The sequence below is a fragment of the Coturnix japonica genome, chromosome 9, assembly GCF_054131305.1.
Source record: "Coturnix japonica strain WE chromosome 9, WE-NBRP24, whole genome shotgun sequence".
Classification (NCBI taxonomy): Eukaryota; Metazoa; Chordata; class Aves; order Galliformes; family Phasianidae; genus Coturnix; species Coturnix japonica.
In genome coordinates, this window is record NC_140671.1 from 30318734 (window position 1) to 30340456 (window position 21723).

Genomic DNA, 21723 nt, shown 5'->3' on the forward strand with positions numbered 1-21723 from the left:
ACCTCCCTCTCTTCCTTGTACATTCCTTACACACGGGTCTGACTGCAGACTTATCAGGGAGAATTAACTCTTTGCACCATATTAAAAATCACTTGATCTACACTGGAAAGCAGATGGTGCAGCAAACAGTACCACTGCTATCCTTAATGGAATAACACGATTTTCTAGCTTGTTAGCACTTAGAAAAGTCTCTCCTGTTACAGTAATTAATTCTTAGGAAAGTTCTCAGTTTAATTTTACATGCTTCTATTCTTTCCCAAGAGGTTTTGAAGCATCTGTGTCAGGAAGGCAAGAAGGCATTCTGCAAGGCAATGTCTGCTTTTCCAGGGCTGAATATTGCAGTTGTGTTTCAGTGACACAACCTTCTATAATTCTATGTGCACGAATTAAGGGAGATGCTTTGTTTTGCTCCATGGGAAGATGGATTGCAAACACAATGATTTAAAATTACTTTAGTTGAAATTATTTCCAGATACAGGATGGATAGAAACATCAGCAGGAACGTTCACTAATGTGTATCATGTGCATCTTTTAAATGAAGGAAGATATTAGTGTGTGCAATCAGTCATGTGAATTTGAACACCATCTGTAAGAGACAAACTGCAAGGTGCTTTTTGATAAATCGTTACATCTTCAAAGTATTTTGTACCCAGAATTAAGAGATATAGACAAATATCCGAAAATAAGTATTATCCCCATTTTACAGATGGGACAGTCACATAAAGAATCAAAGTCAAGGTTGGATTAATCACTGCTGATGCCACAGGAGCCATTGAGTCTTGTCTGACATCTGACAAAATAGAGAGCAAAGAATTTCACACCAATTAATCCATTAAATCTATAATCTCTGAGCCTAAAATAAGACCTTTAGAGCTGTCATAAAGATGCTGTGCCATCTTTAGATGTGTTGCCTCCGGGGCACCGATGGAAGCATACATCATATTTCTGGTGTGAGGATCTCTGGAAATGTGAATGGTTCAGTGTTTGTAAGGTCAGAGCCTTCACTGGTGAAGTCTTACGTGTATTGCTGGTTGTGTGTAATACAGTAAAAATAACAGCAACACAACCAGCTTAAGAACAAACAAAAACATTTTGTAGGTGGGAACAGACTTGAGTACGTGCTTAAAAGATGTGTGGAATCGGGTCTTGATACAGCCCATTAAAAGTTAGAGTCAGGTCAAAGTTTCCTTGCTGGAAAGTGGTTTGAGTCTTCCCAAAATGATGCAGTCTAAACTGTCAGTTCTATGGCATTTCCTTCTACATCTCTACTTACTGTGTAATTATATTGCAGTTCATCAGTCAGGTTTATTAGGAAGCTTAATTGGATCACATTAGCTGGCATTTTAGCTATCCAAAACAGTTGAGAATGCAATCAATTAAAACATCCAAACACATTAATGATGTAGACAGAGGGTAATTTATATAGATGGCTAATTACCTGTTTTCTTCAGTAAGTAGGTTTTATTGCCCAGGATGCATGAGAAGAAATGGCACTGCAAAAATACTGTTGGTCAGGTTGCAAAAGAAAGCAAATGGTGAAGTATAAATGTTTCTGTTGTTCAAACTGTATTAAAGGAACTCCACTGGTACCAGCAGGCAGATGTTCCCAATACTGTAGTATTTTAACGTGATTTTTAGAGAATATACTGAGTGTATTACCAGGGTTTGAATGTCTTATAATATGACATCTGGGGTTTCTAAGCAATCAAGATGCTCCATAAAACGGTCATTTTAAACAGAAGATAATAATCAGTCTGTTTCTCATTTCATCCACTACTGATCTGGAGCTGAAGACGTGGCTCCCTTGTGAGTTCAGGGCCCTGCACACTGTGCTGTGTGACACTGCCTGGTGTGCTCCCTGTGCTGGAGCAGGAATACACAATACACAGCACTGACCGGGAGATGGAAGTACAACTGAGGGGCAACAAAATGCAGAGTAGGAATGGAGTGGATTCCTTATCGTCCTGCATCCTGCTCACTCCAACACTCCCCCTGTGGCTTTAGTGCTAAATTTTGTCATTTACTGCGAGGCAGTTCAGGAACAAAACATGTAAACTTGTTATCAGATACTGTTCTTAATTTCCTTTCCAATCTGTGGGGAAATTCTTATGGCAGTTCATTCTCTCAACGCAGCGAACGTATAGATATGAAAATGATTGGGTTGAATGGTGAGACACTTAGACTCACTGCTAGCTTGGCAAGTTAGTGCCTTCTAAGTAAGGAGTCACATTCCTGAAGGGGTCATTAAGAAACAAGTTGATGGAAACAACAGGTTCTGACATACACTGGTTGAGCTGACATATGACTGAAATAGCTGAGACACCAAAGGCAGGCAGCATTACAATGCCAGGGATAATTCCATGTAAGCCATTAAATTAATGATGACAGTGAGTCCTCAGAGCTTGGCAAATTGGAAATTGCTCGAAGCAGAAGCAGTACAACGATAACACAGTTAATCTTCCGCAGAAAAATGATAGTAAAAGGAATGGCTTTTAGATTAGCTGTCATTAAAGTGGAACATCTGCCTCTGCGAGTCAAGTGGACTGTCCTTACTTATAAACACAGGAACTCATTAAAGTTAGTGGGTTTGTGTGGCTGTGAGCCAGAGCCACATTTCCACCACGCTGTAAATATGGGAAGCTCAGCGGATTACACTGCAAGTCAGGAAGATGAGTTCCCAGGCAGCGTGTCAGCCTCAAGGATGCATGTGATCCATCACTGGTGGTTTTAGGTTCTCCTAGTGCCTGGGAGCACATCACAAAAACAATGAGGATAATACGAGTTCAAAGAAAAAAATAAAGTCAGAAAAGTTTTGTTCAGCTCCGCCTGAGCTCTGAGAAAAGCTGCCATCTGAATATTTATCAGCAACCCATCTTCCATTATTTCTAAGCTGTTCCTTGCCTGCTGGACTGCAGCACACAGTTAGGAAGCTTGCATAATGGTGTGACAAATATTCTCACACCTGATATTCTTCTTATATCTCTATTAAAAATGTGGAATACTTTATAAAGCCGTGACTGACAAACCATCATTTGTGTAGAAGCACAGTCATGTTTTCAAAGCTTTCATTGTTCATTACCAGCATACCGTAATGGTGTCCTGAAATGTGCTGCACAGGAGACGTTCAAGAAGCAGATGTTACAAGGGAATTTCTTTATAGCTGCACGCATAGAAAAGAGTGACAGATCTCAAAGCATTTAGAAAGTTCCGTGATCTTGAAAAATTCCAGCTTAACTTTAAAGAATCACACAGAAGGGATCACTGGATGGCTTCTTCTGTCCCATTTCTTCAGTCTGGAATTGGAAACAATATCCTGTTAGAAAACAGCGTGTATGTAATGAAATAGTTGCGATTCAGCTGAGTGGTCCCAGGCCCTGATATGGGTAAAGGCAATAGATAAAAACGAGACTTACCAGCCTGGGGTGGGAGGGAGATGTTTGCTGATAAATACTGATGGATTTCTGGTGCATAGCTATTGCTGGCAGGGGAGACAGCCTAAAAGGAAGGCAGCCAAACCTAGCTCCCTAGCAAGAGCAATGCCTCTGATGGCTGCTGTGATAGCTTGTTTAACAGAGCAGCAGTCTGGCTAGAGCCACATTCAAGAGCAGTGATGCTATTAAGACATCTCAGGTGGTCTTCATGGACTCATTAGCACAGAGTGAAGAATCACAATTAGCCTCAGAGTTATATCAAAAGCCAGAAATGGTGGCTGGATAATAAGAAATGCTGGGCACTGTGGAAGGAAGGACTCCTTCCCTAAAACTGTGCTGCGTTATTTTTTTTTGAAAGATAATGTCTTCTGGCAAAGAGTAACAATAGAGTGGTGGAGATATGTGAACATGTGGGCATGGCACGCTTTTGGCCATTAGGTGCAAGGCCTGGGCAGTAACTGAAAGAAATAGGTCACCTTTAATCCTGCCTGCTCCCCAGGAGACCAGGAAATGAGTGTCAGAATGGGTTGTGTTGAGTGTGAAATTGTGCTAGGCATGCATAATGCAATGACGCTGCTAATCAAACCCCTCTCACTGTGACTAATCAGAAAGATCTATTTGATATTCCAAGAAATTAGTTGGAAGAGCAAGCCCACAATGGAGAAATAAAGAACAAATCAGAAGCTCAGGCACAGACAGAGATAAGGACTTTGATCACAGTACTTTAATGTGCACAGAAAGAGGACAAAGAAGATAAAAGAAACAAATAAAAATGCTGATGAGAACAGTTTGGATCTGCAGAGAGAAGCAGCCATTAATCTAGACCATGACTAACAGATAAGAAGTGAGTTGCCTTCCTGGTTCTTGAAGAAATAGCAGTTTTAGGCTATTCAGGCTGAAAACCATTTTTTCCTCCATGTAACTCTATAGCAATCCTTCAGGGGTGAATTTGGCCACTGTCTTTAAAGAAAAAATGCTCCAGGGGCAAAAAGGAAGAAAACCAAGTATCCCATTTATACATAATGTAAAGACTTGGATTAATAAGAGTATCTGAGTCACTGTGAATTACATATGAAAATTCAGCAAGTTGGAACTGCTCTCAGCAGAGGCTGTTAATCCAGTGGTCCACTGCTGTCTGCTCTTTTGGATTTCAAGCTTAGAAAGAAACTTTCCTATAGCATTTTGATGCCAATTAGGAGCAAGAAGTGCTCATCAGTGTCACCGGGATTAGAATCAGAGTAACTTTTCTAGACTTTGAAAGAGAAAGAAACCCATTCTTACCTGTAGTATAGCTGCCTCTGTCCTTCAGAAATCAGAGCATTCATCACTAGGTCGGATGTTTCATCTCTGTTGGATCTCATCCTTCATTTTACTTATGTTGCCCAGGACAGAACTCTCTGCTTTGCGTTTGTACCGCCCCACTCCGTTATATTGCTGCTGATTATTGCAGTTCCATCACAAAATGGCACTTCCCTCCATTCAGGAGTGGGGTAGCTGGGTGGTGTAACACAGGATACTTCACAAACTCATGAACACATTCCAGATGTTACTTTCGAGTGACCTTTTTGGCCCACGAGATAAAACTATTAAGCTGAACAGTGTGCATTAAAGCTAATCAAACAAATAGCAAGGAAATACGTTGTTATTTCATGAACTGCAAGCAATCTGAATATTTTCCTTCGCTGTGGTTGCAACCAATGTAGTATGCAATTAATTATTCAGTTTAGCCAGATATCCCTCACAAAGGGGAGCTTACTTTCTTCCACAATGATTGTAAAGGATATTGATTAATGCCGTTTGCCTCATTCTTGTTAGCTCTGTTGGTCAGTTTTGTTTCACCCTGATATTATTTACTTCTGGTCTTGCTGTGCTACATTCAGTGCTGTGGTCCAATGCGTACGGTGGTCAACGAGCATCTTGTCCTTCCCTTATTCTTGCAGCTTCACAAGCAAACAAGAAAACAATCAGTCACTGGAAGATCCCCACAGATACGTTAATGGATGCTACAGCCGGATGCCTCTCGCTTGAGTCTTGTTTTCAGCTTCTTAAGGTCAGGATTATTTTGATCAATTTTAAGGCCATAATCTGTGATTTTCCAGGCCTCTTCATAATGCTGCATTTCAAAATTACACTGTGCAATCTTATGAAAAGTTTTTGCTACGCTTTCACTACCAGAGCCATTCATGATGCTGCACAATGCCGTGGATTCATCCAATTGCAGTGCTTCAATGTACTGTTTGACTGCTGCTTCTTCCTCTGACACTGACAATAGCAGGTGTCCCTTTGAGCAGTGGTCCTGAACTCGTGTTCTCAGACTGTTACAGCCATGCTTCTCGATCACTTTCTCCATATCTTTTAAAGCTTTGTCATATTTTTTCAGGTGCATAAAGCAAGCAGCCCTCTGTCGGAGGTATCTTGGGTTATCTTTGCTTGTCAAGATAGCCAGGGTAAAGAAACCAACAGCCTTCTTATAGTGATGCCCTTTAATCAGAACATTTCCTTCCTGGGCTGCTACCTATGGACATAAAGTTAGTTGATATTAGAAGGGCAGCAGTGAGGAAGTAAATTAACTAGTCCAGCCTGGCCACACATACAGTAACCAAAGAAATGTTTTCAGCTGTTGAAATTGCGTCTAGTTGGAGAATGTACAATTGGCAGATATAAAAACCAATCAGCCCATGGGCGCTTGCTGTTATCTCAAGGGTTACTGAACCAGATCCCTTGTTTCTGCATGTGATGCTAAACTTGCTCAGAACATTTCTTCTGAAGTTGTTTACGTCCTTAAAAACCGCTATGTGAACCGAAAACAGATTGGATCTAACTGAAACTACAGAGCATTCTGTTCATGAGAGCACATTGCTGCCATCTTTTCTAACAGGTGACTGTGGGAAATGGTGTGTTCTGGTTGATTGTGTTACCACCACAGACATTTGCATGAGTTAATTAGTGAAGATTGGTTTCTTCTGTTAAGTATCCCAAAGCTACGGGAAACAAACCAACTGGTGGCTGTGCTGATCTCCATTAGTGAACTATCTGCCCTTATCTTAAGAGAAAAACAACATGAAAATAGAGAAGGCTGAGAGCCACATAATTTTTAGTCTTATAAAGGTCAATAAAGAAAACTCCATTAGACCTATTTGCCTCAAATGGATGTCTCATTATCTCTCCTTATTGGTAATAAACAAAGCTTTTAACATGCTGCAGCAGAGTGAGTATTTAAGTTATAAACAAGGCTGCTACCAGCAGCTTAGGTCGTACAGAAGACTGAGCCAAACAAACTGAGATACAAAGCACAGGATAAATGTTTTCATCAGCCTGATTCCATGGGATGTCACACATTTGGGACGCTTGTAGCTACTGAAAACTCAGTTAGCTCAGCCAGTGCTTCAGCAGCAATGCTTGAGCAGTCTCTAAAAGCTACACAAGACATGGAGCAGGTCTTCTTCCAGTCTGTGTGCCTTGGCTCTATGTTTGGCTGCTTAGATTGAACTGCTTGATGTTTAATGCAGGTTAGGAAAACAGGTTCTGGATGAAATAGATCAATGTTGCAGATCAAATCTGAGAACCACGTCTGAAAACAGTGATGGGAAATCATCCAGCCATCACAAACAGTTTAGGAAGAACTCAGTTTTGCTACAAAATGATGGAAAATGCTGTAGGAGTTCAGGACATCCCTGGGCAAGGAGCTGGCCATCAGCCACACATGTAACTTCTGACATAGGAAACTGAAGGGCTGAAGCTACACCAGCAGCAAGCAAACTCCCTTCCTCTGACCTTTTGCAGTCTAACAAACCTTTCAGATTCCTATTCCCTTGTGGCTTCTCCAGTTGTTTACAGATTCCTTAGCATGGGACCCCTTGCACTATAAATAATGGAAGAATGTTATTACTTTGTTTTTCATGAAAAAAAAATAAATAGTACATCAAGAAGCTTTCCTTGCTCCACCCTTTCCTGTGCAGCTCATGTTGAGTTATTTCTAGCTTTCCAGAGCAGACTCCAGGATAGCGGTGATTTATTTCTGGAATACCTTTAATCCCCATGCAACGCTCCACTAGAGACAGACTATGGCACACTGGGTAAACCCCTGAACTCCTCATTTCAGTCTCCTTCCACCACGGGCACTGAGTTCCAATCTTGAAATCAACCCAGCCATCTCCATCCTCAAAAGGGGGCAGAGAAATCTTTCGTGATAAATAAGCACCAGTAAGGGGTTCTGTTCCATCCTTTGTTCCATTACTGAAAGAAAGAGGCAGAAATAAAGTGCCTCTCCCCTTGTAAAGGACTCACTAATCTGTGCCATCAGTTGAAACTACAAGAATTCATTTATTTCATATTGGTAGCACAGCAATCCCTCCTGCACTGGTTCAGAAAGCAGCACGGATGGACTCAGCTGTGAGACTTCTATACAGTAAGAGTGATGTGGCAGCAAGGGAAATTTAGCTATAAAACTTATCTTCATTTATAGATTCCTCCTTAGGGCCTTCATAGACACATTGATTGTACCTTTATCAACTTTATGTAGTGAAAGATTGTAAATTGGCTCTAAAATCTCCAAACTCTTCCCCAGAAGACTGAACTTTCTACATTATTCAGGAGACAGGAGCTCTTTTCTCTGTAATGGGCTATATCCAGGGACTGGTAAATTAATACTTGTTTACTTATATCCTCCTGCTGTTTTGCTAAAATACATACAAAGCACTCCTCTCTAGATGCATTTAGTATATCAGCATGTTGTTTGTTTTATAACCTGGGAGAAAACATAACAATATAGCTTCTCACCAGGGCACACTCAATCTACAAATTGAATAAAAGGAAGCAAACTGATTCTCAGAACACAGAGCTTCTGGGTAATCAGAATTGCAGATGCATGAGTGAATGTTAAAGCTCCTCACCATCAATCCGACCTTGTCCTGTCTTGTTATCGGAGATGCTTTCTCAGGGCTGAATGCAATTTGGGAGAGAAACTTAAAAAAAAACAGTGTAAAATACATACTCAGGGGGGCTGGAACAATTTGTTACTGTTATGTTAAACAGCTGTAGCTAACAAAACCAATACCAAATCTTTCCAACCTCAAAGAGTAGTCATTTTAGAAAAACGTGAGTACATGTAAAATCCTAAAGATTGCATGAAAGAATAACAAGGTTTGAAGCATTATATGTGATTGAATCAGAACCTTGCGTTTCATTTTAGAAGGAAAATGAACAAAACATGAATTCCCTTTCCCCAGAAGCCAGCTCTGAGCACCACACAACTCACTCAGAGTATAATAGTAGCAATGATCTCGTTAAATCTCTAGCTCCTCCTCACATCCCCTGCATTTTAACAGTGGGAACAAACAGGTTGTATGCTAGAGAGACCAACAGTAAATTCCCCACATGGCAAGAAGTGGTAGTGATGAATTATTAGAGACTGAAGCAATGAAAGAAATGGAATCCAAACTCTCTAATCTCAGATTGGCTGAAGTGAAGGATGGAGGAAGAACCCACTTTATTTCCCATTCTTCTGATGATGATGATGTCTTCCTCAATGCTTCCTTTGAGGACAACACAATGAACATCTCCACAGCCTGATTTTTCTTCCCATTTATTTTCCCCTCAAATCCATCAAAAAAGGATTGTACCTGGGAGAGATGCTGCTGTTGTTTAGCATCAACAAAGTTCAGGAGAAACTCCAGCTCCCTTTCATCTTTCTTAGCCAGGATGCTGAATGATTGAGCTGCCGCTGGCACGTTCCTCTTCTTCAGCTGCAACACAGCCAGTCTTGCACTAGCAAGTTCATCAGCGAGGGAATGGCCAAACACCTCCTGGAGGTGAACAAGGGCCTCTTCATACCTTCCTGTAGGTAAACACCAGTACAAGCTATATAACTCACTCCACGTGGAGAAAGCAACAAACCTTACTAAAGCAGGCTGTCCACAGCTCATACCTAAGGGTATTAATTACTGCATATCCTCCCCCAAAGCTTCCACAAGCTTCTCTTGAAAACGATGACAGACATTTTGTATTTTTGCTATGTAACATTTACTTTCTATGAATTTACTAATCATTTGCTCACTTCTATGATTAGCTGGGTAAAAGAATCAGTACTTACCATTTGCAATCAAAACATCCGTATAGAAGATGTGGTACTGTCCTTCCTTGCAAAGTTTTATTAATGCTCCTGCAATCACAAGAAGGTCTCGGAGGGTTCTTTCTTCCTTTGAAAAGTCTTTGGTAGCAACGAGCTCAGCTAACACAGTCCTGCTGTGCTGAAGGAGCCACTGAGCGACCAGCTCTTGGGCTTCGTGCTTTAAAGAGAGGATTGCTGGGATGACCATTCCTGCCTCTGCCTTCAGTGCCAAGGTCAAATCTTGCACTGCCTCCTATGCAGAAATGAGACCAAAAATGGACTGGTATCAATGCCTACATATTGACATGTATTGTTTTCTAACATTTCCAGTTCTCAGCTGCACACTCTTAGAAACTCTTTCTTATTCCTGTGCTGTGACTTTTCTACTTGCAAAGCTGGTAGAAGAACACAAAGCTTTGAATGACTGATTCCAAGACATGAAGTGGAATTCCAGCCAGGAGAGATTCTTCCTGTCTTATAGATTTCAACAAGAGTGCAAGCTTCCTCTCACCAGATAGAAGAAGAGAGGAACTAAATTCACAGTAAGGAGTTTATTCTTCTCCTAGGTTGGATCTAATCTTTTTTAATCTCTTTCCCTCTGTTCATTAGAAAAATATTGCCTGAACAGTTATGATCAACTGAAGAGAACTTTTCAGGATAATTTTATGGTCTTTTTAATTGTTTCTTCCCTGAAACTGAAATGGCATCTAATTAGAACTGTCAGATTCAGTCTATAAACCAAAGAATCAAACGCCTTCCATTTTTCATCAATGACTAAGCATGCAAAACAACCAGTAAAACCTGTTCATTACTGCAAATTTCTGCTATCCCCAAAAGCAAACTGGCAGGTAAAAGGCCAGTGTTAGCATTGTACAGAGGACTTTTAAGATGGACTGTATTATACTTAACGGACAATTGATAATCATAATTTATTTATCAAAACTTTATCAAAGATTAAAAAAGAGCATTGACTTTCAAAATACCCTTCAAAGGTGGGCATTGATTGGATAAGGGAGGGCACATTTCTCTCCCTCCATTTCCCTCTGTCTTTGGGTGAATACAGATACATCAATGATACTTAGTGCACAAGTTCTAAGAACAGAACTGTTAATTGTTCCACTCTGGCAATGAGAATCAGATCTGGCATCATTGCATCCTCCAGACTTTACATCCAGCTTGTGCCTGGGGAATGAAGATTGATGATGGTGCTGAAGTCCAGACAGCAGCTGTTTTTGCAGCCAGACAGTTCCAAGCAGCAATGAAAATTCATCGTTTTACACAGTGACAACACTGTCTCAGACTTTCCCTGCAGCAGTGAGCAATGTAAATGTGCTTTTTAGACCATTTTATGCAAAGATGAGTTTTGCCCATTGGTTCGCACTTGGCTGTGATGAACCTTAATGGTCACAAATTATCTCACGCTTCACAGAACGGCTGCCAACCTAAAATTTGGAGTGTGTAGTTCAACCCAGTCACATCAGCTCGAGATGCTGCATCTCATCTAACACAACACCATGACATGAAAATGTGAGCTCAGATACAGGCAGCATTGCAGATCAACGTATTGTAGTGATGGTGAATATGGTACGACTGAGATTCAGTCTCCTTCTCTCTAGATCTGGGAAAGCAACTCAGTTATGTCAAGTGGACTGCTTATACAAATAGCCCAAACCAGAGCCATTACTGAGCAAATACTTCGAGAAACTCTTCCTTTCAATGAGTCCATGGCAAAGCCTGGCTATCTTATGCTAATGTTAATGTTACACTACCAGAAAATTCACCAGCAAATTAATAGAGATACCTTTTGCTGCTTTAGAGCAAGGTAAATTAATCCTCGCCCACTGAGAGCATGCACATTGCCAGGGTCCTCCTTTAAGACAGCATTAAAATCAAAAATAGCAGTTTTCTTCTGACCGAGGTGCCCATAACATTGAGCCCTGATGAGGAGGCAATCTTCAGCATAGCCACCTGGAAGAGAGAAATGCAGTCATGCTTACTTTAAAGATCTCAAGTCGACTGATATAAACAGGGCACAGTAAAATCCCACTGTGTGCAGATGACTGAGCTCCACCAAAGGGCTTCAAACTGGCTAAGTGAAAACGAGGTGGTAGATTTCCATGTTGTGGAAAGTACAAGTTGTTTTGGCTAAGACAGCAACCCAGATGGGACTGTCTAATTGACTGCCACACTTAATATGCATTGGAATTTATGGTACTAAATTTCTTTGCTTTAAAATATGTGCTGCCCAAATAAAAAACACAGTCAACAGTGAAGATTATGGTCCATTCATCCACTGTGTGCAGAGCATAAATCCTTCCCCCATCCATACACCCCTTCCTTTCAAGGCAGTTTTGATCAGGATCTTAATTTGCCTAGAGTTGCAATCAATAACTGTGTCATCCCAATACTGGATGATAAATTATCAGTGCCGCTGCAAATATTTTTTCATTGGGCATTGCAGCATCTTGCACAGCTGCCTGCAGAGACGAGCCTGCAGACAGGCCCCTAGCAATTAATTTACAGTAATGAGGCTTTTTCTCCCTCCTGATATGCTCCAAAACTTCTGTACCAAAAGTTATTATCAGTCTGGAGCCCTATCAATTGGCTCCCATAAAGACAATGTCTATTTCTTAACAAGCATCTGTTCTAGCAGGTGGGGGGTTGATAAGCTGGAATGTAAGGGCTGTGAAATGGAACCATATCCAAGCAATTAACAGTTTTCCATTTTCATAAACCACTCTCTCTTCTTCTCAGTGCTACTGTCATAACATTTTCTCTGGGTGAAAGGCAGATTTCCATACAAATATGGTATTGCTTGGGATGTGCCAGAAGCATTTCCATATTAGCCTAATGTCTCTCTTGAGGAAAAGCCAGGATAACGATCCATGTGAGATTATATCTTTACAATCTTACCTGAAGCAATGATGGCAAAAGAAAGATAGGCAATGGCCTCTTTTATGTCAGCATCTTCCTGTTTGTTCTTCAGGATGCTCAGCGCTTTGGAACGGCAGTGAGTTTGCATCAGCTTCCTGTCTTCATCCTTGAAAATGTCCATGATTGGCAGGAGGCAGGAGGTATCCCCAATTCTGATCACTTTCTTTAGCAGCTTAACAACGTGAGAGAATAAGATAGGAGAGATTGGCATGGGAAGGTAAATGAAGTGTGCTCTTTCCCAATGCTTCTCATGTTTTACTGCTGTGCCAACCATGGTCCACCCAAAGACTGTGAATCTCTTCTACCTGACCCCTCAGCTGGCCATAGAGTAAAAGCATGCTGGGGAAAAATAATCACCTCTTATCTTTTCTTATCACCTCTGTAGCTGTGGCAGTCATTTTAGTGGATACACTAATCTTGCCTTGGTTACTTTGAGCAGAATCAGCTCTTTCAGTCTGCCCCTTAACTTGTTATAAATACAGCTGAACCATAGGATGATTGCTCCTGGAAAGGAGTCCTGCCTGACTTATGATGTCTTTGCCTCCATTCACTGCATTGAAAATCACCGAGCAGTTTTTACTACATTTCTTAAGGAAAAGAATCAAAAGATGCTTCCTGCAGGAAAGTAAGTGTGCTTAGCAGGTACTCAGCATTGAAATCTGAGCTAGAGAAGCCAGAAAGACAAAAGCAAAATTATCCTGATGCAGCAGACACATCTGACAAGCAGGTGGAACAGAAACATCTTAAAGAGAAATTTTTGGTGACATGTATTCCATGTAGAAGTTGCAGCCAAAAGCTGCAGATAGGAATCCAGTTTCCAGTTACTGGCTCTAGTAAAGTCATGTCAGTCATTCATAGTTTATTCAAAAGCAGCATGTTCTATTTTATTTAGTGTATTTTTTTCACAGGAATCGGTGGCAACAAAACCTGAGGATGTTGTGGCTGAAAGTTTATATGGGATTTTAAAAAATGCAATAGTTCCCTCTGATGGTGAGACCTGGTAGTTCAACTTAGTGATCCTTGACTGGAGAAACAACCTGTGGGAATCTCATCCATGGTTTCAAAAACAACTTGCTAGCTACATTCACCATAACATCATTGATCAGTTCCTTGTTCTCTTAGGTGCTCCCTACCTGATTGCCATCATACATGAAACCTTTCTTTAATTGCAGAAGTGCGAGTCGAGCCAGGATGGGAGATCTCTGTGGATTTTTGGAGAGTGCTAATGAGAGCAGCTTGTGAGCTTCTTCTACCCAGCCCATCTGGTACAGAGCATCGGCACAAAGGATCCGTGATGCTTCATCAGAAGAGTCCAGTTCCATCAAGAGAGAAGCCAGCTGGTAAACACCGAGGGCATCTCTGAGTGGAAAAAAAGAAGAAAAGAAAAAAGGAAAAAAAAAGAAAGGAAAAAGACAACTTTCAGGTAAAATGCTACTAACAATAACAGAATGCCTCCATCTCACCTGGAAGCTGAGATACAGGCCAGTATCAAATGGATGATACATTTGACCATATCTAGCGCCACAGAAATCTCTGTCACTTAATTCTATCATAACTGTCCTTTATGAAAGCATGTTCCTATGCAGCTGTGGATCTAAAGAAAGGTTAACAACACGTGATTCATACCTGACACCACAATGGGAAAAGAAAACGTAACAATGACAGCGGGGGGGAAAAAAGTGTTGTTTCCATTGAAGAACAATGTGTTAAAATTTGCATGGAGTCAAAAGAACAGTGTTAATGGGGTCCTGGAGCAGTGACCCGTGTCTGAGAGGGCTTGTGTTTATGTCCTGATCTACCATAGCAATACTGAGTGAGCTAGCACGTTCTGCCGTGCTTCAGTTATAGCCCTGAGAACTGGCTGGGTAATGTATACAAAATACACTCCCTGCTACCCAAGCTCAGCTGTGTTTGTTTTTCTGTCCGCAGGCTGAACTGCCTCCTGGTACCTCTTCTTCTGGAGCATCTTCTGTCCCTCTTCCTGCAGAACCTTTAGCAGCAATCCTCTTTGGTTCCATGGCACATAGGCCTTGATGGTGAAGATGGTTTCTTCTAGCTTTAACTGGCAAGCTGTGATGTAATCCAGGGCTGTCAAGTAATGGCTACCACCAGAAATCCGGATAAGCCCACGCCCACATAAGGCTTTAATACAGCTGTTAGGATGTGGGGAATCGTGCTCAATGACCTTTTGAAAGTCCTGCAGGGCTTGTTGATGATCATGAGAATGGAGGGCACAGAATCCTCGCAGTGCCAGGAGAGTATTGTGATAAGTTTTCTGCTCTGCTGCCAGGAGCTGGTCACAGATTTCCAAGGCAGCTCCGATGTGTCCATGCAGGAGATGGCAGTCTGCCAGCCGGACACTGAGCTCACGTTTGGACCCCGGGGAGATACGCAGGAGGAAAAGGACTGTTTGGATTACAGAAGGGAGCAGTTCACTACAACGATTGCTTCTGAGTTCAGTCCGAGCACGCACAGCCTCCCTGTATGCTGCAAACTTCACTTCCAGGACAGTTCTAGCCTGTTCTTCTATCCTCTCAGTGTCAGGTGGTGAGAAAAGCTCTTCAAAGTGCTTCATTGCCAGGTCAGGAGTTGCTGCAAAGGCTTCTGCTAAATCCTGCATCATTTCCTGCATCCGGCCACCCAAGAAGAAATACGCGGCAGCCCGTTCCAAGAGCAGACCCAGCATTTTCTCATCTCTGAGGCTGTTATCTACTGACAGTCCCTTCAGGGCCTTGCTACAAACTGCCACGCACTCCTCAAATTTGCTTTTCTTGAAGAGGTAAGCTGCCTGCGCTCTGCAAACCCAGACGTCACCTGGTGCCACTGCAGACAAGAAGGCGTAGCAATTACCCAGCCAGTGGTCCAAGGAACTGCCATCTGGACTTTCTTTCTGATACGTTGAGAGAAAATTAGAGAAGGCCTGGATGATCTGTGGCAGGTGTTCTTTTTGCCTGGTACACACATAGGCCACCGCCTCAGCCTGATGCCTCACAAACACTTGGATGTAGTCTGCAACTCCCTTCCTTATCTGCGTCCCTGACAGCACCCATGCCAACGCCCTCAGCAGCAGCAGTTCTACTGAATATTCTGGGTGAGCCTTGAGCAGAACGTTGCATTTGCTCACCACCTCCTCTGAGCATCCCCTCCTGAGCAGGGCCTCCAGTTTATATATTGAGGACAGCACGTTGTCAGGACTTAGGGTGGAGAGAAAGACAGCGGCTATTTCCACTCTGAGCGATGCAATGGCCACGTTCCTGCTCTGGATCTTGGGAATCTGGCTCTTACCCCTGCACCACATCTCCAGGGTGGCAATCACTCTCTCCCAGAGCCCGTTCTCCAACGAGTTCACTTTCTGTAGGGCTGTGGGGGCACTGCAGCTGAAGGCGGCCACGTAGAAAGCTGTGGCTGTGGGCAGCTCCTGCTGGGCGAGGTGCTGGTCCCCTTCTCTGCACAGCAGCACGGCGAGCCCCTGCGGTGACATTGCCAGCACCTGTATCTTCACCAATGAGCGTCACTTGAGCACCTACAACAGCCTGTAAAACAGAAATCAGCATGAGGGGCTGCCGAGCTCAATTTATCTGCACTTGGGGCATGCATCTCCCCTATGGACAGACACGAGTCAAAACCCTGTGATGAGCTGGACTATTGGGGAGCAAAGCCATGGGAAGAAACACACAACAAAAGTTAACAGTCCGCACCACGAGTGGGCAGAAGGATGAGGCCGAGAGCAGGGCAGGGCTCCTCGCGGGTCCTGGGGGTCTCACCCACCCTCTGCCCCCCAGCAGTACCTGGCAGCGTGGCTCCAAGGCGAGGTAGGACGGCGGTGATGTGTCGGATGGGGCGGGCAGCGGGCAGGCGTTGCCTGGAGACAGCAAACACGACACAGTGGGGCGGGATGGGACGGGCTGCCTGGGACATCAGCCTCATTCACATGGGGGAAAAAAAACCCCTTTGTGATGAATGGAGATTTTTTGACATTTTATTAAGAGTTTGGCCGTTACTTTGATTTGATTACTTTCACTTTAATTACTTTAATTAGCTATCGAGATATAATTTAGCGTTGCTGTCACATCAGGCCTCTGGTGATATTGCCTAGAAAGACTGCAGGGCATAACAAGAAGCAGTTCTGAAATAGAAATCCCATTGAAAGGAGCGGGGCTGATGGGACGTGTGCGGCTCTGCAGCCCCATGGGCTGTGCTGGGAGCTGTGCCAGGCTGCACAAATCCTCACTGCCATTTGACTTTGCGTGCATGCAGAGAACGTGGAGGATGCTGTATCCTCTGTTCACTGTTTCCTTATGAGCCCCTGTTTAGTTAAGGATGTGTGTGGAGGGATGCTGGTATCGACCAGAGAGGTGTCAGCAATGTGAGGAGGTGGTTTTCTTTACTCAGGGTATGAATGCAGCCAGATTAGTGTTATACAGCAAACTTAAGCTCCAGTGAAGTCAGCTTCCTTCCTTCAGCCCCCAGAGGGACGAGAGCAACAGCATCTGTATGAGCTCAAAGCTGATGGGCTTCCCTGGTGGGAAGGGCTGTGGCCTGGCATGATGTCTGAGTGCTGTGTGTGGGTGCTGCTGTGAAACCCCTCGGTACAGGCAGCAATGGAGCTTAGAGATCCTGGCTCCTCATGGTTTTCACAATTCAGCAGCCAATTTGCTGCCTGTCCTATGGGGCAGATATGGTAAGCTCTGTTTCTAGGATCATGAAAAAAAAAAGGCAAGAGAAGAAGGAAAAAAAGCACGGACGTGTTTATCTAAACATTCATTAAATATTGAGTTTGCTACACTGTCATTAAATATTAAGTACAATACAATAGCTCCTCATAATGTCTCTGAGTGGTGATTAATTTTTAAAGGGAGCTGAGTGGGAAGGGATTAAAGGCACCACAAGTGGCTTTGCAAGGCAGGAGATGCGCTGACACATTGCAGTGACTCTTTTCAAGGGGAGCTGGCTGAGAAATCTTGTACTTTTAAGGGTTCTCAGTGCCTGCAGTGCATGTAATGAGCCTTCCCCTGAGGGCTTTTAAATCAGTCAGCTGGGACTGCAGGTGAGAAACCAGAAATACATGAGATGCTGCTTAGAAAATGAACCATCTTTGATAGGAGGAGTGTGATGGGGTGAGGCATTAACTGCTTAAAAGAAGGGAAAAACGTGGTTGATTTTCTCCAGTAACATTCTTGAATAGCACTCTTCTCTCTTGATATGTTGCTTGGAGAGCAGGCAGCAAATTCTGCTCTCATTTGGCCTGGTGTAAGTAAGTGTAGGGTAGAGAATGAAGATGACTTGTACTAAATTATACAGGCTGGGCAACTGAATGCCCACAGCACTGAAGTCAAGAAGCTCTCTGCTGATGTACTAAGCTGTTAAGCCACCTGATGAAATTTCATCCCTGTGCATATTTAGTTCCACACCCGCAGTCTGCCAGGAGCATTAGTCTGCTGGTAACTGTTGTCAAACAAAGTTGGGATATTCTCTCGTGGAGGAAATCTGCACTCCTGGCATTGTATCCCCACAACAGCAGCTGCTGCTGTTCCTTTGTCTTAAGGTCTCTGTTTGAAATCTGCTGTTCTAAACTTTGCTATTGACAGATCTGCTTCCTTACACTGTCTGGTATAAAAACATCCCCCAAACTTTTCTTTTAGGATGTTCAAGTTCTCAGTCTGCTGTAGGTTGCCTTTGATGCTATGATAGCCTGCCGATAGGTCAGACCTTTCAGTCCTGGCTAATCACAGAAATAGAACACATCCTGGGAAAGCTATAAGGAGATTAAATCAGTGGTTGTAAAGAACTTTGAAAAACATGGGTGAAAAGTGGTGTGGGTCTCAGGAGAAGTTTTAGTCTTTATGGTCCAGCCCAGTTGCTGTGAATCTCAATGGATTCTGTAAAATGCAGCGCTTTCCTCAAGCTTCTCAGTGAGGCCTTAGAGAGGTGATGATCTTAAACCTTCCCTCAGCTTTGCAGTGCATAACTATGTATGTTTGAATACAATAGGCATCCTGTAATCTCTGTGCCTGCGTACCTTCCTGCACTCAGCCAGCCAGCACGATACCCTTCTGCACTGCACTATTTTCATCTGTTTCCCCCAACAAGAACAACAGTGCTGCAGGGCTCCCTGATGAAGAGCAGGATTAAGATGCACTTGAACGAGATTATAAAACCAGAATTGTCACTCCATTAGAGAAAGCAATAAGCCTTTTGTTTATATTCTAGAGATTAAAGCAGTAACAGCACAAAACCCCAAAGGTCACCACACACATGCTTTGCTCTCGGTTATTTTCTGCAATTTAACTGTGGGATTCAGCAGCTCAGTTGCATAAATCTAATAGTTTCTATCTGAAATATCCTGCGCTGAGCTGTTTCAATAGCAGCCCAACTTTGCAAGTACAAGATTTTCTAGATGGAGACTGCTGAGATCAATGTCAGCTGCACCACATATAATTGGAGAGCAAGGCTAACATCTAAATAGCAAAATATTTTGATGTACTATGTTTTCCATCTCTTCTGACCTAGCATTTAGCCAGCCTGGCCAGGCTTGAGAGCTCACTCAGCACCTTGTGTACAGTGAGGAAGCTGCTGGGACAAACTGGGGCACACCTGAACAAATGGCTGGTGCAGGACGGCCATCATCAGGTCTTGCTTCTGTGTTGTATTGTTTGCTGTGTTTGTTTGGGATGTAGCAGCTCAGGATGAGGATGGTGCTGGCCTGACGAGTACAATGGGCTGCATCTCCACAGAGATCTCCCAGCACTGACAGAACATGAAGAATAACAAGCACTGAGGTATAAAATAAAGGAGATTGTTGCAGCATCGTGGTTGATGTCCTGCCAACTCGAATTATGCAGACAATGGTAACCAGCCTACTTTTCCTCCTCTGTTAGTACTGAAACCAACTGCTTTTGTTTCCTCTTGTTCCTTCCCTACTTGACAAGCAAATGGGGATAAAACACATTGTTAAGGGATAAGTTATTTGGCTGCACTAAGTTTCTAAATCATATTGGTTTGAACTAAGTTCATCAACCAGGCATGGAAACATTAATCACCCAGAAAAATAACACACAGTGAAATGACTTTTCAAAATGTCGTTGGTATAATTATCATCTTGGCCATTACATTAAATGCCACCATTTATAACTGTTACGTTTAAGTATGCAAACAGTAATTAACTTGGTAATGAAATGAGGACCCCTGTGCCTCTCTTCCCTCAGCTAATTTGCATGTTAATTATCATTAGCAACCAGGGAAACAAGTTATAAACAACTTAATTAGCAGCTTAATCATTTCTACAAGAAAACGCGCTGCACTTTGATACATGAGCAAGAGTGAGATTAATGGAGGCGGGCGGCCGCGCTCCCACTGCAGGCAGCTCACGGACACACAGCTGTGGGTGCCCGCTGTGCTCAGCTGTCTGCACCCTGCTCATGGGGCAGCGGCTCCATGCACTTAGTGCAGCAGTTGCTCCTCTCTGCCATGTTGCTTTACGTGGTGCTTAGGGCTGGAGCTGGAGACTGTCTGGCAGCAGCCCTGGGTGTGAGGTTTGGGTTTCTGTGCGTGCGCCGAAATCCTCGATGGGTAAATACCCAAATGAGGCTCTCTGTGTTGCTTGTACAATGGTTAAAATGTCAGTCTGGGAATTAGTCCCCATTAGTCTGCCAAGAGCACTTCTTGTCTGGTCAAGAATCAATCATTTGATGAAAGGCAATAGAAATTTTGTCATAACACGGGGAGACATCATCTAAGGAGGTTGTGGAATGTCTGTCATCAGAGATTTGGGAAATGGGTTAGATAAACATCTGCAGGAGGTGGTTTGGGTGCTGTGGAGCGCGGTGCAGGAGGGGGGGAGCTGAGGGCTGAAGGCAGACAGGTTCTGTGATGTGGATGCAGAATGTGATGGCTGTAGGGAGATGTGCAGGCTGACAAAATCACTGCACGGCCGGCCTTCCTTCCACGGGAACCGAGGGGTTCTCACTGCTACGTTGAGTAGAGAAATATCTGCTTGGGTGAAGTTAAACTCAAAGGGTGTTGCAGCCGTGATGCTGTTCTTATTACTGGCAATGAGATGCCCATCCTTCTGCCATGACAAAGCTGTACCAGCAGAGGGTACCAATGCACTATTTGTAAGGACAAAAGTTGTCCTCCAGAAACCTTGACTTTCTTATTTTAAGCGTCTTGCTGGGGCCGGCACAAAAGGAGGGAGCTGCTGCCTTGTGAGCTGCAGAATTATCCGCAGGCGGCTGCTTGCAAAGTCCTTTGCACTCAAAAGGGAGCAGGTGGGCACCTCCAACCATATATATATATATATATTGGACTTTGGAATTTGTTTGCTGGCACATCACTGGCCCTTCAGAATTCGGGGTAGGTTATAACGATGGGCAGAGCTCCCAGCTCAGCTGGGCTCTGAGTTGCCGTATGGGAGTGAGGAAGTTCAGTGACCTCTGTGGAGCTGATTGCTGTGTCTGTGGCTCTGGGTGGCAATTCAGGGCAATGCTCAGCCCATAGGCAACAGCTGGTTCAGCCCTGGTGCATCACATCTCTGCCGCTTCCCCATGAGCAGCACTGCCCTGCGGAATGGCAGCCAGTAAGCAGAGAGCTTCCTGTGCTATGTTCCATAAATTCTTTATCAGCTCGTGTAATCAAATAGCAGGGCTGGATGTTGACTTTGTTACGGTACCTGGAGCAAATCTCTATATGTTAATTTAAAGCCATAAAACTACAGCTTAGGGTTTCAGCATCCTAATTGAAACTTCCTCTTCTTGGAGGCATTCATGCTACAGCAGAATAATAATCATCATAAAAAAAGCAAGATGCAGATAAAATGAAAGTGCATTGTTTCAAGTAACTCATAAATAGCAGGAAAACTCTTGACACCTGATGCCAAAAGGCAGCGATGGTGATGGATCCCCGCTGGACATTCTGCCTTTTACCAGCAGTCCAGTGGAAGCTGCATAAGAGAATCTCATTGTCTGACAGCACCTCTTAGGGCTGGAGATAAAATAGATGGAGCTGGTAGAGATAACCTGGCCCTTTGGTGGGCCTGCTGAGCAGGCTGCAACCAAATGCTGGAGCAGATCAAAGGGAACGCTAAATTATAGATTGATAGATGCCTTTAGTTTATAAGTTATTAAGCACCAGGTAACAGGTTAGATTAATATTGTGCCCGGAGGTTTCTTTTTTTTTTTATCCTTTCTGCTTCTTTTCTCTCCCTCTCTCTTTCTTTCTCTCTTTGTGAATTGGTGAAAACAAAATATTTTT

The 21723-nt window shown here is 43.3% G+C and overlaps 2 protein-coding genes across 5 annotated transcripts in view; one reads left to right on the forward strand and one right to left on the reverse strand.

Annotated features, from left to right (window-relative positions):
* Window positions 1-4936: 4936 nt before the first annotated feature.
* TTC34 (tetratricopeptide repeat domain 34) lies at window positions 4937-15955 on the reverse strand. Its single transcript, XM_032448743.2, has 7 exons — window positions 14424-15955; window positions 13608-13833; window positions 12454-12646; window positions 11342-11508; window positions 9523-9793; window positions 9053-9267; window positions 4937-5946 (listed from the first exon to the last, which is right to left on the reverse strand). Exons 1-7 carry the CDS (start codon window positions 15953-15955, stop codon window positions 5425-5427), a joined length of 3126 nt encoding a protein of 1041 aa, XP_032304634.2. The 3' UTR covers window positions 4937-5424.
* Window positions 15956-16152: 197 nt separating this feature from the next.
* Window positions 16153-21723, forward strand: part of PRDM16 (PR/SET domain 16) — a 289107-nt gene continuing 283536 nt past the window's right edge. For all 4 annotated transcript variants that reach the window (XM_085509165.1, XM_085509169.1, XM_085509166.1 and 1 more), the window contains exon 1: window positions 16153-16286. The gene's annotated coding sequence lies outside the window, so the exon portion shown is untranslated. The remainder of the gene's footprint in view (window positions 16287-21723) is intronic.